The 22,610-nt window shown below is 42.8% G+C and overlaps 1 protein-coding gene across 3 annotated transcripts in view; it reads left to right on the top strand.

Moving 5' to 3' along the window:
• Positions 1-22,610, top strand: part of TTC28 (tetratricopeptide repeat domain 28) — a 598,643-nt gene that overhangs the window by 506,910 nt on the left and 69,123 nt on the right. For all 3 annotated transcript variants that reach the window (XM_060119074.1, XM_060119076.1, XM_060119075.1), the window contains one exon: positions 136-301. In XM_060119074.1, the coding sequence (XP_059975057.1) occupies positions 136-301 (166 nt within the window). The remainder of the gene's footprint in view (positions 1-135; positions 302-22,610) is intronic.

The following is a 22,610-nucleotide window of genomic DNA, read 5'->3' as shown; positions in this document are numbered from 1 at the left end:
CACATGGTTTGGAGGACAGCATGCTTGTCAAAGAGGTCACATAGCCTCGACCTTGCTTCCCACTGTCCTCCGCCCTCCCTTCCCCCACCCCAATCATGTATAACGTTGGCTGTGCCTGTGCCTGTCTTGTTTCAGGGATTCTGAAGTTTCACGAACACTACCTGGGAGACAACACGGTGGAAAACTCCAGTGACTTCCAGGCTGGCAGCAGCGCAGCCCTTCCAACAGCCACCAGCTCAGCCCTAGAGCAGCACATCGCCAGCGTCCGGGAGGCCCTGGGTGTGGAATCTTACTACTCAAGGCAAGTAGTGCGGTGCTCCCAGTCCCACCTTCAGATATGATCTCAGGGGTTTTTGTCTGTTTTCTCTTTTGTAAACGTCCTGCTTGAGCTAATGGAAGACATCTTCTGACATTCACACATTGTGCTCAGTCTATTCACAGTTGCTGCAGCAGAAACAAATACATGTCTCTGGAGTGCAAACCCCTTAGCAGGACATCTTTATTATTTTTGGTAATTTCCTTTCAGACAGGGAAGGGCCTTATCAGACATGCCCATTTTCTAAGATGGGTTTGTAGAATGTTTAAACATAAACACGACTTCGAATTTAACATATTAGCTAATTAAAATTGAGATGCTTTTTTGGTTATAAACAGATTCATGATGAGTTTGTTTGTACTATAGCTGAATGCCTGTTTGAGAATGTATTACCAGTGACAGGATCTGTGCGTTGAGGGGCTGAGGTGAAAGAAGTTGAACTCCCAATATCGAGGATGGGGAGGAAAAGTGCTTTTTTGCAAATATTGTAAAAGTTATATACTCATGGAAATGTCTTATCGTGATTGGCTATTTTATATATAGAAAATAATTTACACAAGGACCCTGCTTCTGGGAAAATGGAAAGAAGAGAGTCCCTTAGAGCTGGGTCATAGCCAGATTTCCCAGGCGTCTCAGCCCCCCATCCTGTGATTAACAAATGTTGAGAAGATCTGTGTCAGAAAATTTGCTGTGTGAACTGGTGTCAGGTTCCAAGGACATCTGCTTTTCTCTTGAATGATTTCTTTTGTAATCATGAAAATCCTAAGATATCGCTGTGATTTCTTTAGAGATGCTTAACTCAGACTCCCCGAGTGTGTGGTAGTCATTGCCAGCAGCTGGATTGATCTTTGGGTGTTTATGAAGTCTGAGACAAGCTCTTAGATGAAAAGTAACCATTCGATAATGGAATGTCAAGGCCGGAAGGGAGGGGCTCTGGTGGTCATCTAGGCCAACTCCTTATTCGGCACCGAAATGGGACTTGCCGACAGTGAGTTAGTGTCAGAGCTGGGATCAAAACAATCTAGATCTCACCCAGACTCCCAGGCCGGTGCTTGTTCTGCTTTTAATTATCAAAATTAATATCATACTTGAGACAATAGCCAAAGCATGTAAGAATGTCATCTCTAGCTTCTGTTTTTATGAAGCATGAACAGGCGTCAGCCACATGCCCACACTGTTGTCCTATTTCTCCCATGGCTGCCGTGCGTCTTGGAGCATCCCTGTCCTTAACACTGGGTAATGGTGTGGTGTTCACAGGGGCTTCACAGTGTGGGAACCCCACGAACTTGGAAAGTAAGGCTACTCCCTGAGATTTAATTATAAATGACCATAAAATAGGTTAGGCCAGGGGTGCACAGAACTGCTTCAGCAGACAGAAAGGCGCTTAGGCTAGTCTGACTAATCTGTAACCTGATCAAAGGTATTGCATATCCAAAGCGAGTGTTAGAGGGGAGGGGATGGCCAGCAGTAGAAACAAAAAACAAAAGGGGAGCGAAAGCAGGGCAGACTTTAGCAGTGCCCATTTCTGACACTGTGAAAAGGGGGAGAGAATCTTGGCTAAGGGACTCCAAGTCCCATTGGAAGGCTGTTCTTGTGGTGGACTTCGCTGTCATTATGCCCTCATCCTTCCTGCCTTCCCTCCCTTCTACAAATATTTGAGTGCCTGCTATGCGCTGTGTCTACTAGAGATGGGGGAAAGAGTGATGAATGAGGCAGGAATAGCTCCTGCTCTGAGGGAACTGAAATAAAGTAGACACAGAGCATATACAGTCTTGTAATGAAAATCATTGTAAGTATTTAAATGAAAATGCGGGGCATAATGGAAATGTATAAGCAGGGGTGGGGAAACCTATACTGGGAGTTGGGGAGGCTTCCTTGAGGAGGGGGTTTTTGAGCTGAGCTCAGAAGGATGATGAGAAATAAACTAAATGACGGCCACCCCAGGCAGGATGTGCAAGGTCTGCAGGAGGAGACCTCTCAGGCTGTCCCCCTCCCTTCCCTTGTTCAGGCCTCTGCTTTCTGGTTATCATTTGGCTTCTCCTGACATATACTTGCAGATATAAAATGTACCTAACAAACTGGCGTTCTGGTTTGTACCACTCTGTGACCTTGGTTAACGAAAATGAGCTCCCAAGAGGCAAAGTCTCTTTGAGCACATTAACAACAGCAGGTTTTCAAGCTTGTAAGGCCACAGTCCAGAGCTTGAACTGAGATGAAATTGTGAAGGGACCCGGGTGTGCAATACCTGCCATCTGAAACCCTGCCCATGTAGAGGTGTGCTTCTCCCTTACTGCAGCGTGGTGGCCACAGCCAAGGCATTGCAGTCCACACAAACCACTGAGAGGGCTCAGTCTGTGTGAAAATACAGATTTCTCTTGATCCCAATTTTCATGTACCTAGGTTAAAATTCATCATGAGAAGGAAGGGGGTTACCCTTTTACTCTTCCCAGCACCCCTCCTGTTGGACACCATGGTTTAACTCCAAACACTTGTGCCTCAGCAGTTCTTTTATATGATACTGGAGGTTGACTAAGTTTGCTTCCTGGTGCCTTCTGAATTAAAAAAATGACTTTGGGGTTATAGTTCAGCTCTTCTTCAATGGCAGGGAGAGAGGAAGCACTGTAACTTCCTTCTGTTCCCCACCTTAATCTTTTCCCCTCTACCTTGTACAGAAAGCTCACAAGTAGGGATGAGTCCTCAGGGGTCTCTAGGATGTTGGGTGGCTTGACGCTCAGTATGAATTTGGGGGGCTGCCCTCGGTATCTTCGATCCCCAGTTTGAAAGGCAGAAGTGAGGTCTTTCCTGTTGCTTTGGACTAGTCTTATTAGAAATTGGTTCATCTTTTGTGAACTTAAACTCAAGTTCTTGATTTTGATATTAAAACTGAATACTTTAGTGGCATGGTTTGAATTCACTAAAGTGGAGTTTTTTGTGAGACTGGCTTCTGCCTCAGTTTCAAGAAAACATTTCAATGACAGCTAAATTATTTTTCATCTATAAAATTAGTAAATATTTTTAAAGTGTGGATGCAGTGAACAGTCTCATACTCTAGGGATATAAATTGGTTTAGCCTTTCTAAAAATAATTTGCCAATAGTATGAGAAATCTTAAAAATGGGCCCTTCGACCCCAAAATTCTCATTTTAGAAATGGAGTAAAGTTGTATACATAAGAATATTTATAATTGTTCTATATATTATAGAAAAAAAACAACGGAAATATCCATAATTATTTAATGTCAAATTATTTTATATCAATATAATATTATTTATATCAATATAATATTATGTTGCAAGTAAAATCATGTTTACAGAGAATTTTTAAGCACATAGTCAAATATTTGTGACAAATTAGTAAGTGAAAAAATAAGATTAGAATTATTGTATATAGTATAATTCAAATTTTGTAATGTATACAAAATACTGATATGAAAAGTAAGAAAAAGTCCTTGGAAGGAAATAGCCCATAGTGTTAGGGGTAATTACTGGTGGATGATGGAATTATAGATGCTTGGTATTTTATTCTTTGTACTTTTCCTTATTTTCAGTTTTTTAACAATGAACATATATTATTTTTAAAGTCAGAAATAAATAGCCATGTATAAACAACTCTGCAATTCAAAGAGAAAAAAAGAAATCTTTCTGTAATTTCAATTTACAGAGAATAAAATCCAAGGTTTGGAGCCTGACACCACGATCTAGTTGTAGGAGGGCAATCTGTGTTTCTTTTCTGTGCTTGCCTCTTCGTGAGCGCCATGCTCCAGCCACCACACCTTCCTCTCTGTTCTCTAAATGTACCCTGTGACTCCCCCCTCCACTCTAGCTCAGGCATGTCTAACCTCTGGATCTGTAGCTGCAGCTGCCCACTAACCAAAGCTGTCTCGGTATCTTCCAGGCATGTCTAGTCTAATATATCTAAAGGCCACTATTTCTCCCCCAAATCAGTCACTCTAATGCACCACATTAGCAGATCTTGAGTTCTCCTTAGACAGTTTGGACCATGTGTCTTTCTCAAATGCAAACCTCCTGCCCTTGGCTGTGGGGTGACACCACCCTCCATGGCCATACAGCATCTGGCCCCTTCGAACCTCTCCAGCCTGTTTCTAGGGGTTTCTGGGTCAAAGTTCTCCCTGGACCACTGCTGCTACCTCCCCTCTGCCCTTTCTGCTCCCTCTCACGGCCTTCCAGTCCCCTTTGGTCAGAGTGACCTTTCATAGATGTATTGGGACTATGTTTCCCTTTTTTTCCACCCATCCCAGAGCTTCCCCATCACACTTTATCCCTTCAAAGGTTCTGATGGTCTTCAGACTCCAGCTCACATTCCTCACACTGGCCTGTAAGCCCGTGTCTTCTGGTTTCTGGCTTCTGTCTGTCCCTTGAATGACACCTATAGTTCTTCAGTTTGACATCTCCCTGTGGCCGCCCCAGCCTCCATTCACTGCCTAGGGTAAATCGAGGGCTTTCCCATCTTAAAGTTTTGCACATGCCCTTCCTTCTCTCTGTAAAGTTCTGCCCACTGCTCTTGGTATGGCTGGTTCCTTCTCATCCTTCAAGTTCCTACTTAAATGATAACTACTTTTCTACTTTTCCTGTAGATAGTCTAATCTCCCTTTAGATCCCTGTTCAAATCTCACACTGTTTCTATCAGGACCACCCAATCCCTGTAAGTCTAAATCAGTCTTTGCTGTTCTCTGTGGTCGCTAACAATAGCAATTATTTCATTCTTCCTTGTTTCATAATCACCTGATTTGTGTGTCTTCCCAAGCAGATGGTGATGCCATGGAAGGCAGGTGCAGTGTCCTTCTCTCTGAATTCTCACTGTCTAACACAGTGCCTGGCCCACAGTGAATTTGAAATTTAGTCACCAGAAGGTGTGCTGTGAGTAGACTCTGTGCTTATGCTGGGCTGGCTCACTGATTCTCTTTTTCTTGTGGACGTAAAGTACACAGTGTGCCCCTAGAAACTGAGTCTCGGTGCCTGGGGGAACACCTTCATTCAATTACCCACAGTCTGGCCATGATATCCTTGTTATTCTGCAGACCATTTTTGCTGTCCTTAATGGCATCTTGCTGCTAAAAGGAAGTACAGTGCTACAAAAGAGTTTCTGAAAATGGATTTAAAATAAAAGAACTGCTTTTATTAAGTGTTTAATAAGAACTTCCAGTCCCTTCTTCCCAGATCAAAAGAGGCATAGATTGAAACCACCATATAGAATACGAACCTCCCATAAGGGAGATGTTATGAATTTCAGAGCACATCTTCAGCTTTTAATTCTGATATTTAGCCAGAGTATTGCTGCTTCCTGGGCACCTGGGATGGCGCAGTGGCACTTTGGGGAAGCTAAGCTGACTGGTTAGAACACTAGCAGGGCTGTGTTCAGTGGTAGGTCTCGTCTGAAAGGTGTGCTTCCTCGGGGGTTCTAAATAAAATGCAATTGTAGACTGCCCTGATAATAGGGTAAATATTCCTTTATTGTAAATGAATATGAAACCTTGATAAACTATAGCTGTTAATGATTTTTATCTTTTGGTGCTTTTCTATATTGCTGAATTTTCTACAGTGAAAGTTATTTTTATAATCAAATGTATTTTCTTATTTCAAAACATGTATTAATTTAGATTGCACCAATTCATAAATGCTGATGACTCCAGTTGGTTCTAGCCTGATAACACAGGGCAACTGTTAACAAGTCTGACAATCCCAAGTGTTGGAGGAGATGTGGGTCCACAGGGTATATTATATGTGGCTGGGAAGAAAGTAAATTGGCATGATGCATTGGAAGATGGTTTGGCATCACCTTCTGAGCTGCATATTTGCAAACCCTTTGACCCAGGTACACACCTTAGGTGTAATATCCAAGACAGGATCTTGTACATGAGCAAGAATTTTCAGAGCTTCACTGTAAACAATAGCAAAGCCCTGGAAACCCCCACATGCCATCAGTGAGAGAATGGATGAACAGTTAGTCCCCAAATGGAATATTAGGCAGCAGACAAAAGAGATGAGTCATAGTGAACCCCAAAATGTGCCTAAATCTTAGAAGTGTAATGTTAAGTGAAAAAGTAGGTCCCAAAATACTACCTATATGTTGACATCCTTTTGATAGAGTTAAAACAAATAAAATAAAAGTATACTTTTAGGAATATAGCTAGGTGCAATAAAACTTGTGTGGAAAGGACAGGTAGGGAATGATGGCCATGGGATTTGGGATGGCACTTGCCTCAGTCTGGGAAGGGGAGGATGGGCTCTGGGGAGGCAATGAATGATTAGATGTCAGTTATTCTCTGTTTTTTGTTTTGGCTGGTGGGTTTGTGAGTACTTATTACATTATTAAAAATTACTCAATAAATACATGAAAACAGGCTGTTCATGGATCAATGATGAATCAAAGATTATGATTAATTCAGTTCCAAAGAGATTTTCCGCCCCCCATTTCCACTAAAAGAGGAAAAAAAAAACAACGGGTTTTTTGGTTATTTATTTATTTTTTCTGTGGTACACGGGCCTCTCACTGTTGTGGCCTCTCCCGTTGCGGAGCACAGGCTCCGGACGCACAGGCCCAGCAGCCATGGCTCACGGGCCTAGCTGCTCCGCGGCATGTGGGATCTTCCTGGACCGGGTCACGAACCTGTGTCCCCTGCATCGGCAGGCGGATTCTCAACCACTGCGCCACCAGGGAAACCCAAAACGGGGTTTTTTAAACAAATGAATTGCAAAAGCAAGATTGCAACTAGGACATATTTAGTCGATGTAAATGGATACTTGATAAACTGATTTAAATTATTTGTATCTGTTCTTTTAAGCAAGTACCCAAGCACTGGTCACTGCTACATCGTTGGCTTATTTTAAATTACAGTGGGCCTTTGAAAGTTTAAAACTATATTTACAGGACTTCCCTGGTGGCGCAGTGGTTAATAATCTGCCTGCCAATGCAGGGGACATGGGTTTGAGCCCTGGTCCGGGAAAATCCCACATGCCGTGGAGCAACTAAGTCTGTGCGCCACAACTACTGAGCCTGCGCTTCAGAGCCTGCGAACCAGAACTACTGAAGCCCGCACGCCCTAGAGCCCGTGCTCCGCAACAAGAGAAGCCACTGCAATGAGAAGCCTGTGCACCGCAACAAAGAATAGCCCCTGCTCGCCGCAACTAGAGAAAGCTCATGTGCAGCAATGAAGACCCAATGCAGCAAAAATAAATAAATTCATTAAAAAAAAACCCCACTATATTTACAATATTTTCTAATTCTGGCAAATTGCTAATCAAGGCTGACTTCCCAATTAATCCAAACTAGTAAGGTTTTATTTTACAAATCAAATTTTTTTACCCCAAATTTTTTTTTCAGAATTCTGTGGAATAAAAGTGGATATACTGGGCTTCCCTGGTGGCGCAGTGGTTGAGAGTCCGCCTGCCGATGCAGGGGACTTGGGTTTGTGCCCCGGTCCGGGCGGATCCCACGTGCCGTGGAGCGGCTGGGCCTGTGAGCCGTGGCCGCTGAACCTGCGCGTCCAGAGCCTGTGCTCCGCAGCGGGAGAGGCCACAACAGTGAGAGGCCCGCATACCGCAAAAAAAATAATAATAATTTTAAAAATAAATAAATAAATAAAAGTGGATATACTATTTTGGGGCATTTATTTTGTCCTTTAAAACAAAGAGTTTCCGATTGCATTCTAAATTAGGGCAGTGCCATTTTGAAAATATATTATGAGCATGTAGTCAGTCTGTGCCAGAGCTGGTCCTGAGCCTGGAAATATATGCATGAATAATGGCAGGAATTCTTGGCCTTACAGTAGCTCACAGTGTGGAACATGCAACAGATGTGTAAATTATCAATCCACCATGTGCGAAATGCTATGGTAAAGGTCTAAAAAAGAAGGCCATGCCTCGATCTGCCTACTTGGGGTCAAGGCAGTAGTTCAAGAGGTTTCCTGGGAGGTGACATTTGAGCTGGGCCCTGAAGAATGAGAGAAACCATCACTGGCAGAGGCAGTTCCTCACCCAGCAAGGGCACGGAGGAAGGAAAGGGCCAAGGCTTTCAGGTGATGAGTGGTCGTTGCAAGAGGAGGGCAGGCCCCCATCCTTTGCTGCAGGAACTGTAGTCTCTACGTCACAGCCACTCAGCTGCTGCCTCCAGAGGCCCACCTCTTTCTTGTAATATACCAAGTCCAGCTCCCTTTCTGATAGGGTGGGTTTGCCTGGCTGAATCTCTTATGTCCTGTCTTCTGTGACATGGCTCAGTTCCAAAGGGCAGGCCTTATCTCTGAGGTGACTCACTCAGGCTCAGCTGTATCTGTTTGAGGGGAAAAAAAAGATGATGCCAGGTTAGGGATTAGAGCACTTGAAGAGACACAGCTGCAGAAATGAGTGGAACGCTCTGTAGACTCTGGTCTTATGCCCCTGATTCCTGAATTTGGATTCCTTCCAAAGAGCTGAGTACAAAATGAGTACAGAAGGCTCTGGTAAGCTTCTTAGTGTAATTCAGCAGCTTAGCGAGAAGGATAAGTGTAGCTGGTCTTTCTGTATGACCTCTGAAATAGCCTAAGTTGAATCCCCTTTTGTATTTCTCATGCACTTTTTAAAAGCAGAGTTCTTGAAATTGCTAGATATGAGTTTTCCCATTATTCATGGGAGGGATAATCGATGAATGGTAGAATCAGCCTGAAGACAAAAAGCAGACAGTGGTGATACAGGGAAAACCATTTGTGCCTGTCATTGAGCAAGTGTGGGGCCCCCGGGCCTGGAACTGTGAATGGCCTGGGCTTCCCTGGGCCAGGGGCTGACACTTCAGCACCTGGGCCACAGGGCAGGGGCCACTCTGGTGGGTGTCATGGAGCCCTGGCAAGGGCACTGTTGGACACCAGACACTTCTTTTATGTCTTGCCCCAGATCCTTTGTTCATGGTCCCAAAGCTTGGAATGACATTTCTGTTAGAACAAGGGCTGGGGGAGAAGGGGTGGGGTGAATCCACTGACCAATCCAGTCACTGCTTCCCCTCAGGTCCACATCAACCTTGGCTGGCTGTTGTCGTAACCAATTTTATAAAAATTCTTTGAACTAATCAAATCTCAATATCTCTGACTTTGTATATCCTGCCCTTTGCCCCAGTGAAATTCCCTGGCCTTTTCTTTCTGATTGATTCTGTGTAGCTTTATCTAACAATCAATATTTAAGACATTTAATATATAACTCTTGACTTAGCTTGCTTTGGGAAAATAGCCTCAGTATAGCTACCACGTTCCTCTTTGAACTGGCTAAAATAGGTATTGTTTTCATCCCTTTGTACTTTTATCATTTGAACACAGTGGTAAAGAGGCCCTGGAGAGGTGCCGTCCTTAAAGCACATTTTACACGAGCACATTTTACTGTGTCAGACCCACAACTCACATGGTGCTGGTGAGGTTTTCCTCTAGTAATGCCATGTAGCACCTCAAAATTTCAGAGACTTATACCACAAACATGTATTCCTTGCTCTGGGTCTGCAGGTCAACAGGGGTGGTTCTGCTTTAGGCAGCCTGTGGGCTTAGGTCCCTGTGTCTCGTCTTTCTGTGACTGGTGGTGACCAGACAACACTCAGAGCAGAAGTCAGGATCACAAGAGACCAAGCAAAACAATCAGGCACATTTAAAGCCCTGCTCACCGCTCACTCCTGTTCCATTGGCTAAAGCAAGTCACGTACCAAGCGGGACAGCGATGGGATGGGAGTCCCTCCCGAAGTGACTGTGTGCTGAACAGTAGGCCAGCCTCCCACTCCCACCGCCCTTGGAGATTGGGGAGAGATGGGGATGATGTTCGCTCAGGCTTCATGCTCCCATTCCCTTCAGCTTCTGATGTGGACCACTTTCTGCTTCTCTCTCTCCCTTCTGAACACAGTGCACACCCAGGTGTGCAAGTGCTCCTCCGTCTCCTCTGATGGCTTCTCATCTTCCTCTTGCTCTGAAACTGTGGGCATTTCCCCTCGCTCACACTTGGTTATTGGGCTTTCCCTTGGAAATGTAGTCTTCCTCACGGACACAGATGTGCATGCCTGGCCCAGTGTCTCACTTGATTTCTAGGCTTGACCTTCCCCCTGTATACAAGCAGGACCCCTGGAAATCACCTCAGGCTCAGCACATCCAAAGTCATACCTTTTCTCAGGTAGCACCCCAATCTGCTTCACCTTTATTTCCAGTTTTTCCTATTTATTTTAAAGTCTCCATCTTTTCCCCCCAAATTCCTTAGTTTTGAGGCCTTTGAATCATGTGTCCTTAAACTTCCCTCTCCTTCATTGCTGTTTATGTAATCTGTCACTAGCTCTGATCTTACCCATTTGCTTCTAGAATCCCCCTTCTCTTCTGCTCTGGGCCAGGCTCTTATAAGAACATGTCCACGTTACCAGCCTGGCTCTCTGCCTCCTGCCTCCTGCCTCCTCTTCCTTCAGTTCTCCTGGCCCTCTGCTGACTGAGAAGTTTTCCAGAAGCTCCACTGTCACCTGACTGCTCCTGCACACATCATAGCCTACAGAGAATGCTGGTGGCCAAGGAGTCCCTGAGATGAGTTGGTCATCAGGCCCCATTGTTCTATATGGCTTGTCCCACTCCAGCTCCTGGAGTCAACCCTCTGTTCCCACAGGGGCCAGGTTTGTCCCCTACCACCTCCACACCATGCACATTCCCCTGAATTTGCAAATACTGTCTTCTTCTGCCAGTGTGGGATCCCCTGGAGTTCTGTCCCCCGGGGCATTGCTTTTCCTGGAAGTCTTAAGCACACATTGAAGGCAGGATTTGCTTACACAGGTGGGTGGAAGGCAAGGTGGGGGAAACTATTAAGGGGAGAGGACAAGGTAGGGGATACCAGCTGGGGCTTTCCCCTTTTCTGTACTCTCAACCAGGATTTAGAAAAGTCTGGGCACATAGTACATAGAACTGTGATGTATACTCGTTGGGTAACTAGAATTTAATAGGACAAATTGGCTCAGTCCCAGTGGTGATGTCCCTGAATAGTGATCGTGTCTTATCTCTACACTCCAGCTCTTAATAGTGCCTGGTACCTAAGAGGCCCTCAATGAATGTTCCCTGGATGAGTGGATGAGTAAAGGAGGGAGAGAACAAACTGCTGGGGGTTGGGAGGACTGCTTCCCCTGAGCACATGGTCAGTATAGCATCCTTAATGTAAGGTCAGCGTGGCATCATCAATGTAGCAAAGCATGACACAAGTGAGAGCATGTTTCATAGTTACTTCTCATGTTGCTCTAGCCCTTTTCTTCCCACTTCTACCCCTGTGAAGTACTGTGAAAGCACAATGTTATCCTCAACACTCAAAGAGGTGGACTTACCCAGATCAGATAATTAGTGCAGACTTTGAACTAACATCCACATTACAAAACTTGGCCCCTAGGCCAGCACATGAAACTCATCTGAGTGTCAGTAACACACTAAACTAGTTAAGGCTTCAAAAGTAATGAGATGTTCTTTGCTGGCTTTTGATAGACTTATGCTAATGCAGTGAGGAGTCACTGTTTATAAACAGGGAGTGACAGAATTGATTTAAGAACCTGTCACTTCCAAAAACATACTGTCTGATGGAGACAAAGTTATCATCGTAAACTAGTCTTTTCCTTTATTCCCATGTGTGCTGCTCATCCCCCTGCTAATTAGAGACATCAGGAAATAACACTTCCTTTTCTGGCAGCCCTCATAGAAGCTTCCTGCTTTTCGGAGGGACTGGGTCCCTTCCCGTCTCCGGAGTCGGCCCGTAGCTGTCCTGCCCTCGTCCCCTCCCTGCCTCCGCTCCAGGGCCTCCTGCGAGCCTGAGCCTGTCGCTGATATGGGCTTCAGTTCATTTTCTGTGTCCTCATCTCCAGCCTCACAGGTGGATCAAGCAACAGTGGATGCTTCCACCTAAAACTAGAAGTTGGATTGACACATCCCATCCATGAAATGATAGAGCCATGGGATAACTTTAAGATCTCACTATAAGTTAATACATACATTTACTAATTTAGACTGATGAGGTTGACACTGTATGTGTCATGTATTGATTATCACCTCAAGGTTGGAGACGGCCTTTCTTGAGAAAATTAAATGGAAAGACCGAGTGAGATACAACATTGATTTCCTTTCCTTTAGCTAGCCACTCCAGACTTGGGTGCCACATCCCTGTAGAGAACTAAGAGAGCTCTTTGGGGTTTCCAAAAAAGCTATTTGTTAGGTCTGTGTAGTTTTAGTGTTGTGGGTTTCTACTGTTTCCTTCTATCTCAGCGCCTTGTAGGCTGCCCTAATCACAGTATTATTTATTGTATGGAGTTCATTTTGTAATGTCTCTCTCTCTCACCAGACTAGAAGTCCATTGAGTGGCGGGATTGGGTTGTCTGATCCACCATCAGTACAGTACCTGGAACGTGGTCAGCTGTCAGGAAATAGTCATTGAATGACTAAATGAAATGGACCTACCTTTTTTTCTCACATATAAACACTGTCAATTCATAGTTATGTTAATGCTGAAGTTAGGAAAGTTTCCCATCAATGCTGGAATTGATCTGGCTACGCACGAGAAAAAAAAATTTTCCAAAGAAGGACACAGATTGAGCAAACTGGACTTAATATTAGAGTGAAATGAGAAAAAAAAAAAAAAAAAAGACAGGGGGGACTCTGTGTGTGTGTGTGTGTGTGTGTGTGTGTGTGTGTACAACCTTTCTTTCAATCAAGCATAAGCTAATGCTTTATTATTTTTTTCTTCTTGTCTGCTTCCTCCTACTTTAGTCCAATGTTGACTTTTAAGTGCTGGAGAGAAAAACTCAACAGAGTTTATAGTGAGTAAGGACTTTGGATTACAGTGTTTTTGAATGTTGGAAATGGCTAGGTTTAGAAGGATAGAGAATTATAGTTGGAAGACATTTACAAGGAGAAAAAAACTATTTGTCTAACTTATCTTTGAAAATTAGTCAAATAGGCAAGAGAATCCAGGTTCTGTAAAATACGAATTGTTTCAGTTTCCCATGGCAGGTAGGATTTTTCAGTATATGCATGCAACTTTGATTTCATCTTACACTGCTAAATAATATTAACAAGCCAGGATGCATACAATGCCTTGCTGAGTGCTCTGTTAGGCCAAGTTAATGCTCATGTTTTAACTCTGACTCCCTATTAGAACCACTCAGCTTGCTTCTTTTGGGAAAGAAGAGAGAAATGGCCTCTGTGGCTGATAGCAGCCATGTGCCAGACACAGGCATACATACTTTGCTAGACGTTTGCGACATCCTCTGAGGTGGTGATTGTGGTCCCATTTTACATAGCAGAAAGCCTAAAGAAACTCAGAGCCATTCAAGGAATTGTCGGGGGTTCACAGCTAGTTAAATGGTAGAACTGGAACTCAGATGTGGGCCTTAGAAAGGGTTCCTCAAAATCAGAGTGCTATACCTCCTGGGGCTCTAGAATTGCGTTTTCAATGGATTTTGTTTGAGGATGAGAAAAAGACTGACAGAAAATGACCCATTCACTGCCTTTCCAGACTTTTGCTGTCCCTTTGGAGATTTTGGTACACTTGTCTCCTCCCCTTTTGAAAACTTCCATTGAGTCTCCAAGTACTGGGTATTCTCCAGTCTCATTGGTCTCGGCAGTAAAATGGAGCAGAGAGAAATGTAGAAAAATATACAAGATGAAAAAGTAGAGAAATATTTTGTCACAGTGCAATCCAACACAGCATTTAAATAATCTTACTAAGGTGAATATGAAAGCAAGGAGAATGGTTTCTCACTGAGAAATAAAAGTCCTTTGGCTTAAAGAATATTTTCAAAAAATAAATCCTTCATTACACAAGGTATTTCTTAAAATGAAAAGAGTACAATTTATCAAGCTATATCATGAAAGAAGTAATTCAGCAGTCCTTGAGAATTTACCTAGTTTCCATTCAAACATTAAAGTGATTGTTTAATCTTACATACAATTCCCTGAACTCTCCCTAAATAATTGCTTTGGTGATTTTAGCTCAACCTTGAAACAGACTTGCATCTGTTGTATATTTGACTTCATTTGAAAGAAAGAAACAGTTATAAGGAAATAGAGACTTCAGAGGTTTAAACCCTTTGTCCACAGGGACTAGAGGAGAGGAGAAAAGTAAGTGTGTACAAGCCCAGAATGGAATGAGGTATCAGCTCTCACAATAATAATACCACCTGTTCTATAGGTGGACTTTATATAACATCTACCAGGCATCTTCACATATATTCTTCAGTTAATCTTTACAGTAGCCCTTGGAGATAGGAAGCACAGCTATTAGGATACCTCTTTTTGGGACAAGGAAGTTGAGCCTCAAAGACTGACTTATCCAAGGTCACAAAGCTAAAGGATAAAGTCGGAACTTGAACCCAGGCCTCCAGGTTCCAGTCTATTGCTCTTTCCAACAGAGCCATTTTACTCTCTCAAGAGGCAAATATTTACCGTGGATAAGCTTTTGTTAGATTTGCCAAGGCTCATGCAAAGTCTCTGATTATAATAGAAGTTTTCCTATGTTTGAGACAGATGGGCATTGCCTGGGATTTGTAACAGTATTTATAGAGATGGAATTTGAACTGTAATAATGAAGTTCTGAATTATTTTCTGTGTAACACTAAGCTTTCAGATGAGCTAAATTTAAGTCAATATTATATGAATAAACTGATCTACTTAACTTCTACATGGCTTGGGCATGTGGGTTCCAGGATAAATCTGAAGCCACTTAAATCAAAGTGGGATAAGAGGGACTTCCCTGGCAGTCCAGTGGTTAAGACTCTGTGCTTCCAATGCAGGGGGCGTGGGTTCGATCCCTGGTTGGGGAACTAAGATGGCACATGCCGTGAGGTGTGGCCAAAACAACAACAACAAAAACCAAACAAACAGAAAACAAAGTGGGATAAGAAACAGGCAGCAGGGAATTCCCCGGCGGTCCAGTGGTTAGGACTCTGTGCTTCCACTGCTGGGGACATGGGTTTGATCCCTGGTCAGGGAACTAAGATCCTGCAATCCGCGTGGCATGGCCGGGAGGAAGGAAGGAAGGAAGGAAGGAAAGAAGGAAGGAAGGAGATGTCACTTAGTGTGATGCAACTCTAGTTAAAAGAACAGCTCTGAAGGGTTTGCAATTAATATAGCGTGGACAGTTTTAGAAGCATTTTTTCTGAGTAATTTAGCCTTTCAAATAGAGTTTGAAATTTTTTATCCATTTATTTGTTCAACAGCTATTTGCTTAGTATCCCCATAATGCCAGTTACTATACCGGGCCCCAAGAATTCAGAGAAAAGACACGTTTCCTGTCCTTAGGAGTTCACAGGCCAGTAGGTTTGTGGGTGTCATGAATAGAGACACTCGAAAGCACAGATGAAAGTTTCACAAAGGTCATTCATCTTCTGGTGGACACCAAGTTTACCTGCCCCCAAATTTTCAAGTCTTTTATTTTCTTGAAGTTGGGATTTTCAGTATTTCATATTACAAGAGATAATGCAATCACTCTAATTTGTGAGAAATCCAATTATTTATTTATTTATTTATTTTTTTGCTGTACGCGGGCCTCTCACTGCTGTGGCCTCTCCCGTTGCGGAGCACAGGCTCCGGACACACAGGCTCCGCGGCCATGGCTCGCGGGCCCAGCCGCTCCGCGGCATGTGGGATCTTCCGGGATCGGGGCACGAACCCGTGTCCCCTGCATCGGCAGGCGGACTCTCAACCACTGCGCCACCAGGGAAGCCCGAGAAATCCAATTATTGAGACATTCATTTTCAGCAAACATTTGTCAAATGTATACTATGTGTCTGGTTGTCTACTGTGTATTGGGGTTGCAGAGATGAAACCAATAGATTTCCTGCAGTAAGGAGCTCTCAATCTAAAAGGAGAGAGACGATAAACAAATATGCCCTGTTTGGATTCTGCCACTTATAGCTGCATGATCTTTGGCAAGCAATTTAATCTCATGGAGTTTTTGTAACAATAAAATGATAATGCCTGAAAAACAGCAGGAGAGAGCTGGGCACATAAGAAGCCTTCATGTAGTTGCCACTGTGACTTATGAGAGAAGCGGGAGAGGCACACAGAGGTCACAGGAGCCACTTGTGCCTCCAGGAGGGCTTAGTCAGGAGAGGCTTCCTGGAGGAGGTGCTGCTTGAGCTGCATTGGAGATGCAGTGGGTTTCTGCCAGGCCGACAAGGCAGTGTGAAACCCAGGTGGAGCGTGCAGCACAAGCTGAGGCTTGGGATGTGGGACAGCTGCCACATGCAGGGAGAAGCAAGGAGGGCAGCACAGTTGGAGTATCAAGTACAGGGAGAACTTTGACCCAAACACCCCTAGAAACAGGCTGGAGAGGTGTGAAGGGGCCAGATGCTGTGTGGCCATGGAGGGTGGTGTCACTCCAAAGCCAGGGCAGGAGGTTTGCATTTGAGAAAGGCACATGGTCCAAATTGTCCAAGGAGACCTCAAGATCATTTTGCCCTGTTCTCTCTGAGGCTCTTGGGTTAAATATTATACATGGTCTGTTATTTTAGGGGAAAAGAGAACCATTTGAAAACCTCCTGGACAGTTAAAAGTCCTGTTGAGCATCTGCCTTCAACCTAGAAATATTGTACATATAAGGGAGAAGCCCCACTTTCTAGTTCTAGAGAAAACCAGAAAAATTAATATTCTGATTTGGTCCAGCAAATGCCGTAAGAGTAAGTCAAGTATAAAATATGTACATTTCCTGGTAATGTCTTTGATTGCGTTGGCAGAAAATAGCCTGTCTTGGGTAAATGTTCAGGGGACAAGCAAGGTTTTAGCTGGGCATAGTCCAAACCAAAATCCCTTCTCTTTAAACCCAGGGCCAGGGCCTGACTCCGTGACAGCCTGCAATATGAAATGGTATCAAATGCTCTTTTTACCCTATTCTCTATTAGAATTAAAATTGAATACTTTCGTCATGGTGTCAGTAAAAATAAATAAAAAAAGAAGACAGTAGGAAGAAATGGTCTCCTTTTTCTGAAGGGCAGACGAGGCTGTGAGGCTTGAGCTGTCTTTAAACACTGCAGCAGCACAGCTGTCAAAGGAGCTCATTTGTCCTCAGTTTAACCATAGAAAACATGTTTTCTTAAATTATTTTGGCCTTATAGGGTGTTTCTTAAATGAAAAATGATCACAGTTAGCATGCCTGACCCTTGTTGGCCCGATAATTTTATGAAGAATAATAATGTTATATGGCAGAGCAGTCTGGAAAGAATGTCAGCTCGCCTCGGTCACAGATTCTCAGTGACCTCGGAGCATATGCTAAGTCAGTGGAGGGCTAAGTATGTAGACTGTGTACTGCGACAGAGGAACCAGTACTTTCTTCGGCATCCACGGGTTTTCACTTCCTTCTTTGGAAGAATCTCATCTTGGTGGGAAGTATAATTACCCTTGCATATGCCACTTTGGGAAGAGAACGTGTGTCCATAATCACTGAAAGGAAATACCCAGTGTGGTCAGAGTCCGTCCTGGCTGGCCTCGTGAGGTTTAGCAGCTGCTGCCAAGACGCCGTGCAAGGGGGGTGGCCTGGTTGGAATACCAGAGGCGTTATTGGTTTCTGGATGCGATAGGGAAGGCCACACATTCTTGTGTGTAATGTATCAAAATGATGCACTGATGCATTGATAGCTCTCTTCAATGCATCTCCTATTCACCATTTACATTTTTATTTTACTTTTTGAATAACTAGTACTTGGTACAAAATTCTAGGGTTCAAAAGAGAAAATGGTGAACAGTCTCCCTCCCATCTCTTTTTCTCACGACCTAAATCTCCTCCTCAGAGTTGCCAGTGTTCCAGTTTCCCAGGTACCTTCCCAGAGAAAATCTCACCCATTTACTTTTGATACGTCTGTCTCTTGCTGTTGCTTTTTTTTTTTCTTCAAGCATGAATTTGTTTTATTTATTTATTTATTTATTTATTTGGCTGCGCCAGGTCTTAGTTGCGGCATGCAGACTCTTAGTTGTGGCATGCATGTGGGATCTAGTTCCCTGACCAGGGATCGAACCCGAGCCCCCTGCATTGGGAGCATTGAGTCTTAACCACTGGACCACCAGGGAAGTCCCTGTCTCTTGCTTCTTGAGGGCAGTGATAGTGTTTGACCATAGGTGTGGTAAAACTACTTTGCAACCTTCATTCTGAACATAGAGCTGATATTGAAAGTATATGAAGTTATTTGGGGGAGGGGTGTAATTAGGCCTGTTTAACAATAAAATATTAATTTTACATGACATTTTATAGCAGTGAAATATTTTTATTCCATGTCTCATTTTACCCTTATTACAATCTAGAAAATAGATAAGAGCAGGTATTATTATTCCCACTTTACAGTTCACAAAACTTAGGTGAAGAGAAAGTAAGTGCCTTTCATTGTGTCTTATAGCTGATTGGTGGCAGAATTAGATTAGAGATGATTCCCCTTGTGTTCATACTTCTGTCCAGTGTTGCAAGCCTGATTTTAGGGGCATGGATTCTCCATTACTGTATATTTTGAGTTGTAATGGAATCTGTTGTGATTTTAGAAATACTTTGTCTCTTGCTTTCAATAAAATATTGGAACAAGCAATATTGTGAAAGGTTATTAAAGACCTATACTAAGAAAACTATTTCATTGTAACTAGTCTCTGAGCCCTCCTCTCTTTTAGCGTTATGCTGGGTGCCTTATGTATGCCATGTATTGCCATATATTTAATTCCTGATATTCACCCATTTTACAGTTGAGGAAACTGAGACACAGAGAGATGAAGTAAACTGCCAGTGGTTATACAACTTGAAAGTGGTAGAAATGGAATTCAAATCCAGTTTGTGCCTATTTCTGCCATGAAGTGCTGTGTCCCCAGATTGGGTGGCCAGAGCAAAAATGATTATTATCTCCATAATACATTTATTTATTTATTTATTATTTATTTATTTATTTTATTTTTGGCTGCATTGGGTCTTCATTGCTGCGCGTGGTCTTTCTCTAGTTGCGGCGAGTGGGGGCTACTCTTTGTTGCGGTGCGCGGGCTCTAGGCATGCGGGCTTCAGTAGTTGTGGTGCATGGGCTTCAGTAGTTGTGGCTCATGGGCTCTAGAGCACAGGCTCAGTAGTTGTGGCACACGAGCTTAGTTGCTCTGGGACACGTGGGATCTTCCTGGACCAGAGCTCGAACCCGTGTCCCCTGAATTGGCAGGCAGATTCTTAACCACTGCACTGCCAGGGAAGCCCCAGATATTTTATTTATTTGAAGATCCAGCAAATGAACATGCATCTTGATTATTAGCAGTTATTAAAAGATGATAAAAATTCAAGTGTCAAGCTCTAGTTTAAAATACCATAGAATATTAAAGAAGTAAAAGCTTGCTTCCTGCTTTCAGGATGTTACCATCAAGTTGAAGGCATAGAAGTAACACAAATGAGCTTCAGAACATAACATGATCATAAAACCACACTCGGAAACATGGAATCAGAGAGGTTTGAAGTTAGAGGGGCCCGGGAGGTTATTTAGAGACTCCATCCAAGACTGAAGTCATCCCTTTCCCTCTGATTTGTGTGTCAGTGATACCATGAGCCTCCCAAGACACCAAACCCGCAGACATGGAGTTCTAGTACATTCCTTCCACTCCTTCATCTCCAGTCTTCTGAGAAGCAGCCTTGCAAACTAAATTTAAAGCGGCCGTCGCTACTATACCCCTCCCTTGTCCACAGGAAAAGTAATAAGCCCATGTCTGTCCTTTCACCTCCATGTCCAACCCTGCCAAGCATGCTTCTCCTGGTTCATATCCTGTCAAATGTGTGTGGAAAAAAGGACACCAAAAAATTGCACCCAGTCTCTGTGCAATCCAGGACAACAGACTCTCTGTGGGCACAAGATTCCTCCTGAACCATGGCTATCCTGCTGCTCCCCTGATGGAGGCTGCAGAGACCCATTCCTGCATGGGTCCCCACTCCAGCTCTTACTCAGCCTCCTCTCAGCTGTGCTAGTCTTGTCTCCTCCTCCTCACGTACCAGATGCACATCCAGGATGTGAAGGTATCTCCGTCCAGCCACCTTCCCACCACAGAGACATATGGGAGAAAGGGCCCTGGGCTGTGTCGTTTGTGTTGATGGGGAGTTGGAGTCAGCCTGAGCGTCCATCACTGTAGAGGGTTGGGAAAGTGCAGTGGGAGTGCACCGTGGCATTGAGTGCAGCAGTGGATACTGCAGTTGCAGTGGTTCCACTTCCCGTATGGTAAAATAAGCTCCTCCCACAAAAAGCAACTAAAACTGTGGGGAAGAAAAATACCAAGTACCTGAAGGTACTGAGAGTGAACAGAGGCAAACAGATTCTGGAGAGGAGCCATAACTTGGAAGAAAGGGATGGCACAGAGGCCCATGTGTATGGCTTTTACCATAAGGTCAGACCACAGTCAGCAGCCACATTTGGCATTTAGAACTCCAGTAAAACATGACACCCTTCTGGTCTGAAGAACCGGATGACAGTACCCAGGGCAACTACAGCCTGTGAAACTCTGCCCCATCTCTGGCTGACCCCTGAACTGCAAATGCACAGGACAGATTCTGTCTAAAGATAGAAGAACTGAACTGAGATTTGAACTGCCACTCAAGAGACAGAATTTTTCATTTGAATCCAATCAAGTGAACTGCCTGCTTTTAAAAAAATAAAATCAACACTCTTTAGAGGAATGTAACAGAATTCACAACATAGCTTTCACAACACCCTGGATACACTGAAAACAATTTTGACATACAAAGAACCAGGAAAATATAACTCAGTTTTAAGAGAAAAGATAGTCAACTGATGTCAACCCTGAGCTGACTCAGATGTTGGAATTAGCAAAGATTTCAAAGCATTTATAATGTTAAATAAACTATGCTCACAGTGAATGAAAATATAAGAATAATATTATATTTAAGTATATAAAATATATAAAAATTTATCGAGTATATTTCAAATATACATATAAAGCAAAATATATAAAACAAAATATAGAAATATAATTTAGCAGAGAGTGAGAAACTTTTTAAAAGAATACAATGGAAATTCTAAAACTGAAAAATATAATATCTAAACTTTAAAACTCACTGGATGGGCTTAACAACAGATTGGAGTTGACAAAGGAAAGATTGAACTTGGAGATAGATCAATAGAAAATATCTAATCCTAAGAAAAGAGAGATAAAAAAAGATTGGAGAAAAAAAAGAATAGAGCCTCACAGATCTGTGGAATAATACCAAAAGATCTAACATGCCTGTAATTAGGGTCCAAGAAAAAAAGGAGAGAGAGAGAATGAGGTAGAAAAAATATTTGAAGAAAAACATTCCCAAATTGTGAAAGACATACATTTAAAAATTCAAGAATCTCAGAGAACCCCCAGCAAAATAAATAAGATATTTACTTTTGTAAATAAGATAGAGAAAATTCTGAAAGTAGCTAGAGCAAGTCAACACATTGCATGGAAGGGAACAGTGATTTGAGTGATGTGGATTTCTCATCCAAAAGGATGGAGGGCAGAAGACATTGGAATGACATCTTTAAATGCTGAAGGAAGAAATCATTGATCCAGAATGTTAGGAACAGCAAAAGAAATATTTCAAGAATTAAGGCAAAATAAATATGTTTTCAGATTTTTTAAAAAAGTTGAATATTGATAATCAGAAGACCTGTACTATAGGAAGTACTAAAAGAAGCTCTTCCAGTTGAAAGGTTAATGTTGGGTGGAAACTTGAATCTTCAGGAAGAAAGAAGAAGGTCAGAAATGGAAAATAAATGGGTAAAAACAAGACCTAGTTTTCCCTTATTTTTAAAAAAGTGCATAAGACTATATAAAATAAACAAAAAAATCATATTGTCCTATGGTGTTCATAATGAATATAGCTGCTATACATATCACAATTATACAGTGAAAGTTGGAGGTGGTGTTCAATGGACCAGTTGTGTGATACTTTGAAAAGTTAAGGACACATGTTCTAATCCCCACACAACCACTGTACATGACAAATGATGTCAGAGTAAAAAGCCAATATAGATTAAAATGGAATTCTAGAAAACATTCAGGTAATCCTAAAGGAGGTAGGAAAGGAGGAAAGGCAGAAAAAAACCCACAGGGGACAAACAGAAAATAATAAAATGCTAGGTTTAAATCCAACATATTAGCACTTTCATTAAATATTAAGTAATTAAATGCGCCAATTAAAGGACAGACATTGTCAAACGGATTTTTAAAAAAGCAGAACCGAAATATCTGCTATTTATAAATAGATTGAAATTAAATGCATGGAAAAAGATATACCATGCAAAAAGTAAGCATAAAGAAGGATGAACTGCCTTCAATCAGGTAAAATAGA

Source organism: Mesoplodon densirostris, chromosome 15 (assembly GCF_025265405.1).
Source record: "Mesoplodon densirostris isolate mMesDen1 chromosome 15, mMesDen1 primary haplotype, whole genome shotgun sequence".
NCBI lineage: Eukaryota > Metazoa > Chordata > Mammalia > Artiodactyla > Ziphiidae > Mesoplodon > Mesoplodon densirostris.
This window is presented reverse-complemented; position numbering and strand designations above follow the sequence as displayed.